The following is a 10,100-nucleotide window of genomic DNA, read 5'->3' on the forward strand; positions in this document are numbered from 1 at the left end:
AGTGATTATAAAATGTACATTTTCATAGGCTTGTAAATATTTGATGTTCATTCTGAGCCAGGTGGGGGAATGGGAAATATGGACCACTTACCTGACATGCATTATAAAGGAGTTGGTGTTCTAGTTTTTTAATACCCAGAATCTGCTGAAACATCTCATAGAGTTGTTCCTTGCTCAGAATAAGTTCAGACACAGCACTTAGGGCCATTCTATTGGACTGTTTGCACATGTCCTCTTCACCTCTGTAAATGGCATCATATTTAGCTATCCATGAACTAAGCACTGTCTCTTTGCTCAAGCCATCAATTTCTGGCAGACTCCGCACACGTTTTTCTATGTTTTTCTTAAACACCTCTCTGAAGTCATTAGCAGAACACCCTCCACTCTGAACCATTCTGGCCACTCGATCACTCTTCAGAAAAACCTAGAAGACACAAAAAACAGACAAAAAACCCATTTACAATTAGGCTGGAACACTAACACTCCTTGCTTCTAACAATCTAGCCAGAATTATGACACCAAGTATTCTACAATGATTCAAAATGTTTTATAACATATGGTAAATAATGACATAAAGGACCCCAATCTTCTAAAATGATGAAATGTTTACAAGAGGCAGTAATGAAAGCTAAGATCGTATGATGAGCCAACCTGAACTACATGCATCCCCACATGAAGGTCATGGGCATCTCTGCAACTGAATCCTTTCAGAGTTAAGAAGTTAATTGGAGATGTAAACTCAACTTCTTTATCTGTACTTTAGAGTTCTGGCTAGTTTTTCAGCAGGGAGGGGGTTCCCAATTATTTGAATGAGGATCGGAAGGTCAATAGCTGGTATCCAAGTCAGCACCCAGCATGTATAACTTAATCAAAGCTCCTCCACAGCTGGGGGATTAGGGTGCAACCATCTCCCCATCCCTGACTTCACCAGTCCCCCAACTTCTTGCACATGTCTCAGAGCCGGTAAGAATGGATGACAGAAAAGCAAAATCTGTAAGAAATATCTAGATGTTCCCTAGTACCAGGCAATAACATACAAAGACAACCACAGAGAGAGAAGTTCATGAAATTGACAGGAAGAGGTGGGTAATAATGTCTTACTGTGCAAAACATCAGAGTTGGCCTTAGAACTCTCCTTTCTTCTAAGTTATAGACCCAAATATCAACAAATATCAGTCAAGATTCATTAAATATCTATTCCATCATCAATAGTCCTAAGAATCCTCTTCGAAGCAGGTAACACTGCTTTTATTCCTATTTTTCCTATGACGACAAAAAATTCTCCCAGAAGAGCCTGTAGGATTATTCAGTGCAGTCCCCATGAGTTAGATCTGTTAAGCTTATGAAACAAAAATCCATGTCAACTTTTACCCTAAAAACTGACTTAGAATAATGGTACTGAGTTAGGACCCCACTACTTGGACTAGACTATCATCATGTCTGTCTGGCGTGTGGGTAAGCAGCACACATATTCTGTATAAAGTGGCCTCACTGGTCCCACTGACCATCACCTGACTCTAAACTTTTCCCCAATATTTGATTTCTCCCCTTTTAGAGTCATTCACCCAAAATGTTGTTTCCTATCTTTGCTCAAGGGCCAGAGGATTCCTGACTCTTGAACATTTTGGCTAATGTACTGAAATAGGGGTTATAAATTCTACATTGGGCAAACATTTAACACATATACACAATGTTTCCTGTCTCTTCATCAGTTGTGCCTCAGTCAGTATAGAAAAGACTTATTTTCTGTTTCTAAGCTGAAACTAATTCTTAAGAGACAGGTGTAAGAATAATGCCTTTATGCAGATCAACGAAAATAAAGATATTCCATAAGTACTTTGTCCAAGAATACCATTAACTACTTCGGGACACATTAAGGGTGCCTTCATCTCCTTTGCCACCCTCATTTCATTGCACAACTCTCACTGGGTACTAGAATTCAAGATAAATTATATATACATGTATTTTTTCCCAATTCCTATGAGACTTTTATATTGTTAAATGGGAACATATGGAAGCTCAGGAGTCAAAGTAGTCAATTTATTACTTTTCTGTGCTACCCTCCCAGTACCCTGCCTGTGTCAGCACAACTTTACAAAGTTTTGGAGGGACACTGGAGGAAGAAGGGCTCTCTTCTTACACCTGCAGGCATGGGGCACGAACACGTGGGCAACTTATTCCCAGCCTGAGGGTGGCTTCCTAGTGCACCGCCCCCACTGGCAGATCCCCAGTGAGTTCTACAGTGCCGCACCTCAGAAGGCAGACTCCCCAGTTGTCCCATTAGTGTAGCACTTCAGTCAAACTCTCTGCCATGCAGTAGGACATGCCACATCTTCTCCAATGAGGTCTGGATCCCAGGCTTTGAGATGTGGGGAGCAGGACCCTCTTCCAGATTTGTTCCTTCCCTGGATGCTGTGCTCCCTGTATCTGCTACTCCTATATTCTCCAGTTTTCCTCACCCATTGCAACCAATCTCTCACTGATTAAATTTTCCCTACTCAGTTGTGTGGTTTCTGTCTCCAGATTGCACCCCGATACAGAAATAAAAGTAACATTCTTTCTATGGGAGAGTATTTAGAGTTGAGACAAACAACTTTTAAAAATTTGGTAATTGCGTACGAAGCTGGAACAGCAAGATCTGTTTAATGTGCAATATAAATACCTTAATGCTGGCTTCAGAAAAAGCTTTTAATTACTTGGTATCTAATACTTTTAAGTTGGCAGGGATTTTTATTTTTCTCAACTTCTGCCTAACTCAGTCCTCAATTCTACCAAGTAACCCAACAATGTTTTTTGAAGCAAGGATAATAAGTCTTTGGAGTGTTAACTCCCCTATAAAACCCTACCTAAAACCATACTAACTCAGTCAAATTACATGTTATTTATGGATACTTACTAAGTAACCTTGTGTCAGGCCTTTTGCTAAGTATTGAGGGGAGACAAGAGCGAACGGGCCAGAGACCCTGCCCTCAAAGCTCACACAACCAGGGAGAGACAGGATAAAGAGTACAGTAAGAGCAAGGATGGCAGCCTATTCAAGGGGAGTAAAGAAAAGGAAGTTATGAACTCCACCGTCTAGGGACAAGGTTGAGGACAAAGGGGGCACAAAACAAAGACAGGGACCTGTGATTTGAATGACCTGTGGGTTGAAGGGGAAAAGGGAGAAAACACATTTCAGGAAAACAACAGAAGTAAAAAGCATAGAGGAATAAATAGCATAGCCTTTTGAGGGCAACGTAAGAACTTTCATCCTGCAGGAGCATTAAATTTAAGGGTGAGGGCAGCAAAAGTTGTGCCAAGCAGACCAATAGAGACCAGATGGCAAAATGCACCATGTGCCAAGCAAGGGATCTGAGCTCTCTCTGATAACCGAGAGTCGGTGATGGCTGGGAAACCCAGGTATTAACATGCTGAGAAACAAGAGTTACACAAAAAACTGGTGGCAGCATCAAGGGTAGAGGACAATAAACCAGAACAGAGACTGGGATATCAGTTATCCAACAAGTACAGCAGACCAGGTAAAAATAGGAAGGGTTTGATCTAGGGCAAAGGTCATGGGCTAGAGCACTAGGGAGAGGTAAGAGGGAGTTAGAGAAGACAGAATTAACATATGTTGGTTATTTACAGAATGTAAAAAGGCAGGAAAATTTTCATGATTTTTTTAAAACTGGGGTGCCTAGATTCCATTAACCAAAGAAGAATACAGATGAACAACATATTTGTAGAGGGGGTGGGGGGGGCATCAGGGATTATTAGCTTAGTTTTCGTAGGAGTCAGCTTTGAAGACAAAGTAAACTAAAAACAAAGAGTCAAGAACAAGACTCTAAGAAATACCTACATTTAAACAATTGGTAGAAGAACTTGATCCAAGAGAGGCTGGTAGTGTCAGAGAAGAAGGCAAAATACCGTATTAGTGATCAAGAGGGGAGAGCATCTCAAGAGAAAGAGAACCAAATGCCACAAGAGAAATCAACTAAATTAAGAATAGACTGGTCTTTATCACCAGAGGTCACCTTTGACAGAGATTTCCTGGTGTGGAAGAGAGTGGGAGCCCATCTACAGGAGATGAAAGAGGACAAGTTGCCAAAATTAAGACAGCAAACGTCTTTTCTTTTAGGAAGCAGGAAAAAAAAAAGGGAATGAGGGAGAAGCTGGACTGGGAAACTGCATTTAGGCAAGGAGGGAGACAAGTCAGGAAAGGGGTAGTTTAAGGTATGGATGACAAAATAATGACGATGTGGCCCCCCTGAGATTAGGACTGCAATTTCATGTGAGACCTGAAGCAGAAACATCAGCTAAAAGCTACTCCCTGGTTCCTAACGTTAAGGTACTGTGAGATGACAAGACATATTTATCATTTTGAGTTGCTAAATTCTGGGCTAACTTGTTATACAGCAATACGTAATACATTCATATACCCACACAGTTTACTCTTGCTTCATGTGGGTCTCCGTTATATCATTTTTCTGAGAGAAGTCCCCCCCCCACGCCCCCGCCTATTTGTCATTCTTACCCTTTTATCTTGCTCTAGTTTTCTTTTTAGTACATGGCACCAGATACATATTTGTCTCCCCAAAATAGAGAGTATGTACCACCAGAGCAGACACTCGGTTTTGTATGCTTCTGAATCCAGTGCCTAATATGGAGCCTGTCCTATAATTAGAGCTGAATAAAGATTCGTTGAAGAAAGTAAGGACTATCTATAGACACTGAATTCTCTTGAAGCTAAAGAAGATTAGATAGGCATCTAGCTCCCAGATTTCCTGAGCTATGGATGCCTGTGTGAGAGGAACCAGGAGATGGATACACACTAAAAAACCGAACGTATAAGATGTGGTATGGCTGAAAGGAATACACTCCAGCAGACAAGAGAGAGTTTGCATGAGGAAGGAAAAGCAATGATCTGAAAGCAGGAGTAAGCAACAGTCCTCCTCTGATCCGAGGTATAGGAAAGGAAGGTCTACCATCCTAAGAAGGCTGCTTCTCTCTTCCGTGCTCCCCTTTGGGATTCTGTGCTGACGAGCATCCATTTTGCACATGCTCCCAATTCTGACACCATCACAAAGTGCAATCCAACAAATGATCCTCGTATCACTCAAGCTTCAGACATGGCTAATACCAACCAATAGCTCTCCTTAGGTGTAAGGTTAGGGCGCCAGTGGGACAAATCGCATAACAGAATGCATGACTTTTCCTATTGTTTGCTCTGCCTTCTATCTGCTTCAGTGAATGTCAGATCCTACTTCTTCTGAGACCTGGAAACCATTCTCAACTCCTCCTTCTCCATGTTTATTTCCCAACTTACAACTTGTCACTGAACCCTGATGACCCCACCAGCCCCTAAATTCCTCTCAGATCATCTTTGCCTCCTCTTGTGCCCACAAGAGTTCACGCCCCTCATTCTGTCTCAGCTGGCTAAGAGCAACAGCCTCTTAACTGGGCTTCCTGCCTCACAAATTTTCCTAAAAGCCACCCAACTCCCATTTCCCCAACTTTTTCCCTTCAGTAGTATCAAACTAGTGGTTTTGTTTGTTTGTTTTTTAAATCTGGTCATTTCAATCCTTCTCCAGCTTACAAATTCTTCACTGACTTTCCACCAAAATTGTCACCAAGGCCCTACTTCAAATAGCTCCAAACTGCCACTCTGGCTTCATCACTAGGCATTCTCCCTTGCTCATTCTCCATGCACTAGCTCCACTCGTCTTCTTTCCAAAACTTCACACCATCTCACCATCACCTAATTATCTCTTAATAATGCATCAGATCCCTACTCCATCAACCCTTCTTTAGTGATTCCTTCACCAATTGCCTTGAATCAGCCTGATCCTATGTTGTTTGTATGTAATCCTAGTACCCTTTTTTTCTCCTTTAAAGTACTTATCACTTTGTAATTGTGATAATTAAGTGCAGGTTCCAGTGCCATTTTTTTTTTTCGTACTCACTATAGAGTGTAAGCCTCCACAGTGGAGAGTGAAACCAAAGACGGTTTCTTAGTGCCTACCACCAGTCCAAGCACTAAGAGCAAGCACTTAGAAAATATCCACGGAATGAGCTAATGAGGAGGGAGTGAATGGTATGGATGGTTATTTCCCCAACCATGCACTTGCATAACTTCAATTAACCACTAAGATTTACTGATTTTTAATTATATGCTTAACCTAAGACATAGACCTTGTCCACATGAATGGGAGAAAGACATCTCAGAAGGATGCATGAGTGATGTCACAGAGGAAAGTAAAACCAGTTTTGTGAAGAAAAATGTATATTGTTTAAAAACAATGCATAAATGACAATCTACTATAATTGCAGAAATGATAGTTTTTAAAGATTTTTCAGGTATTATAAGTTATGGAACTAACAATGATGGACTTAGTCCCAGGAGATATAAACGATCTTAATCTTGTATCCTCTCACAGAAATAATTAAATTAAAGGCAGATAAAGTGTGGCCATATAAAGAGGCTGGTCCTAGAAGTTGGTCTCCAAGCCTTGGATGCATACGTACCAGCTTTCTGCTCTAAGCCCCAGGATCCTCAAAGAGATTCTGTCTGGGGTACATCTAGGGCACCATACTGGTACTGAAGCAGCCATGGGAATTCTGTTTATGGACAAACTCACTGATGAGCAGGTATTCTGTCTCCCTACAGCTCTTCACATGTTATCTCCTTTTGTGCCCACAATCACCCTACGCCATTTTTATTTTTATTTTTTATAGATTAAGTAATTTAGGCTGTGAAGTAACTGGCCTAAGGTCACATATTGGAAGAACAGAGACTAATGGAATCCAAAAGCAACAGTACTTATTCTCTCGAAATTCTCCCACTCCTATCCAAGGTTCACCCCTGGCAGCCATAATTCTGATTGGTAATTCCACAGATGTTGGCCCGTACCCATCAGTGACCTTTAATGTGAAAATGTCACCGAACACCCAACCAGTTCAGTGTGGGAGTTAGAAAAGGGACATCAAAAAACTGTAACATAGCATGTAGTCACAGTTTTCCATATTTTAGCGAGTTATATCTTGTACAGGCACCTGCTGAGCACCAATGGTGCTTTCCATTCACCTGCTCGGTTTATATACTAAAAAAAGTCATGGTGAGTAACAAAACTGAAATGTGAGGACTACCACAGAATACTGTATCTGCAAAAAGTCTGCTCAACTGTCCAAATAAAACTTCAAATACACTTTCCCACAAAAGCACTTATTGTTCACACGTTACTTTTGATCTGATCCATGCATTGCTTCTTTGCTTCAGAAGGATTGTATAATGACGAGAAGAACATTATCTGCTTGCCAAATCATTGTGGCTATCCATGAGATGCTTCCTGGGAAGGCTGCCCACATGTGTTCTGCCAGAAAAACACGGAGAAAGTACAGAGCCCCACTTGTAAGAGATGCCTTCTTCTCCTTAATAATGCCAACTACTACTAATTCCCATAATGTATGCTGTGCATAAACAATGGCTGTTTTTAAAATGATTTTTCAGGTGTTACCAATTCATGAAGCCTTTTAACAGTGATGGATTTAGTCCCACTACATGTCAATTTCTCATTTTCTATTGTCAACACCAGTATTTATCAGCTCACTTCACATGCCCAAAGCCAGTCATTAGGTTCCCTATCGGGACTGTATTGTGTCAGTCTCTTCATCCATCTGGGGTCTTTCAAGCTGCCTTTCCAGTCTTCCCTTCCATCTCTCTGGAGAACATAGTTTCTGTTCCAATAAAGGGGCACACTTGTTTAGCACAACACTCGACAAGTTTCTTCTCCCATACCTCACCCATTTGTTCCATAAATATGTTGTCAAAACATACTATGTGCTGGGCAATGTGCTCAGTGTTGGAAATATACTAGCGAGCCAAAGATGAGTTTGCTGCCTTCACAGAACTTACACTGGAGGAAAAGAAATAATTACACAAACTAATAGGACTGCAGCTTAGTGAATACTATTAGGAATTTCTGGAGTCATGAGAGTTTGTGACCACGTTCTGAACTCATCTGAGGAGGTCACAGAGGATTCCCTAAGGTGGTGAGTGGAGATATGAAAATGGAGAGGAATTCATTTAGAAATGTGGGGAGACCAAGGGATAGTGGATGGGGGAAACAGCTGGTCTAAGTGGGCTTGAAATGGTCCTTGGGCTTCAGTGAAGGGAGAAAGGATTTACGGGCATGAGAAGATGCCAGAGAGGAGGGACAGGGTTCATAAGACTTGGAAGGTATTTGACTTTTATCTCGAGGACATGGAATGCTTTCCAAACATTAAAGTCAGGGAGTCATGTGATTAAAACAGCATTTTGAAAAAAGCTAGAATATTAACCTTCACAATACAAAGTAGGTGCTAGCATCTATTCTGAAGGCTTTAAAAAATAATTTAAAAAAATTAAAAAATAAAGCATAGAGGGGGGAAAAGAAACAGGCCAGAGATCACGTAGCCAGGAGTGGAAGAGTGGAAAAGTGAAAGCTTAAGCCCAGACGGTCTCACTTGAGAGCCCTCTTCTTGCCCTGCCCCCCCGCCCCCATGCAATCCAATCTGGGGATTTACCAGCTTATGGTTCATTAAAAAGGAGCAACAGAGTTTAGGGGATGAAAAGAATCGGGAGGTGGAAGTTTCTGTTACTCTCTACCTCCTCTATGAAGCTTCTCACTGCTTGATGCCATTTTATTCTGAGCCTTCGGGGAGGAGCTCCCCATCCTCCCTGAAGGGATCAAACATAGCTGTCCTCATGCCACAGCAAATTCTGTAGAGCATCACTGTATTTCTCCCTTCCTTAGGCTATGAATTTCATTAGACCTGCACCTTTAAACCTCTGTAAGGTCTGGTATCATTCAACACTCAAATTTTAAAGGCAATCATGAGGTCCTTTTATTAGTAATGTACTTTGGAAAGTTACTGAATCCAAAAGGTGGTGTTTTGACCCCTGTGGGATGTAGTTTTCCCTGATTCAGCGTAAGTTAATGTAGATTGCAAAGTAATTTTAGTAAAGCTAAATTTATTCATTATAATAGAAATCATAGGTTCAACAAGCCACTTATAGTACAATGTTAATAAATTGTGGGTTAATTTTTTCTTATTGTGGTTCATCTTTCTTGGCAAAAAATAATAGGAAGGATATACTTGACCTTGGTGTTCACTGATCCATGAATTCCAAAGGTTTGGAAACCAATGATTTAACCAGTCCCTTTCCCTTAGCAAATGTAAAAAAAAAAGAAAAAACTGATAGCAAACAATTTTTTATTTGAAAAATAAATTAGGAAAGTGATAAGTTTACACCTCTATCTTTAAACTAGAAAGCAGATGCTCTCAAAGGACCCTTCCTTGTAACTAACCTAATATCCTTAGAGCAAATCTAAACCCTCTAAGCTACAAAAATCTTCTTGCATTGTCCTGTGGTTCAACTGAGGAAAGTTTATATCCAAATAAACATAAAGTTCTGAAATATATGAAACTTTTTTTGGTAAAAATATATGCTATTCCTATCATCAATATTATAGAGTTTTTAGAAAGTTGTTTTTTTTTTTTAATCTAATATCAGCTAATAGCAGATCCTTTAGTTTTCTTTACAGGTATTTTTCCAACACAATGATTTCCTTAAACTTCCCTAAGCCAATGGCATACTTTCCTTAACCCTGTAACTACAGAGCCTGAAACTAAAAAAGTTACCAAGCCAAAGGACAAACATACACAGAGAAGCAAGATCACTGGGCACCAGCTGGCCTTCCAATCCCGAGACTGAGATGGTTTAGGGTAAAAAAAAAAAAAAAAATCACGTTCACAGTGGAAAAGCTAGGACATAGCAAATGTGAACTTCTACAGTAAATTTCTATATGAATATATAAAGTGAAAAAAGACACTACCCTTCCTTAACCCATGCCCTCACTCTTATTTCATTCCACATTTCATGGTACCACAGAAAACACTACGGGGCGCCTCGGTGGGGGCTCACTTCTTTAAGGGTCTGCCTTTGGCCCAGGTCATGATCCCAGGGTCCTGGGATCAAGTCCCATGTCGGGCTCCCTGTTCAGTGGGGAGCCTGCTTCTCCCTCTGCCCCTCCCCACTGCTTGTGGGCTTTCTCTAACAAAAATCTTTTAAAAAAAAAAAA

At 40.7% G+C, this 10,100-nt stretch overlaps 1 protein-coding gene across 4 annotated transcripts in view; it reads right to left on the minus strand.

The window, feature by feature from the left end:
* The window catches only part of CADPS2 (calcium dependent secretion activator 2), a 508,166-nt gene that overhangs the window by 326,975 nt on the left and 171,091 nt on the right, over window positions 1–10,100 (minus strand). For all 4 annotated transcript variants that reach the window (XM_073899136.1, XM_025865736.2, XM_073899137.1 and 1 more), the window contains exon 3: window positions 92–424. In XM_073899136.1, the coding sequence (XP_073755237.1) occupies window positions 92–424 (333 nt within the window). The remainder of the gene's footprint in view (window positions 1–91; window positions 425–10,100) is intronic.

Source organism: Callorhinus ursinus, unplaced genomic scaffold (genome assembly GCF_003265705.2).
Source record: "Callorhinus ursinus isolate GAN/ISIS: 27379988/994484 unplaced genomic scaffold, GSC_fseal_2.0 scaffold12, whole genome shotgun sequence".
Lineage (NCBI taxonomy): Eukaryota > Metazoa > Chordata > Mammalia > Carnivora > Otariidae > Callorhinus > Callorhinus ursinus.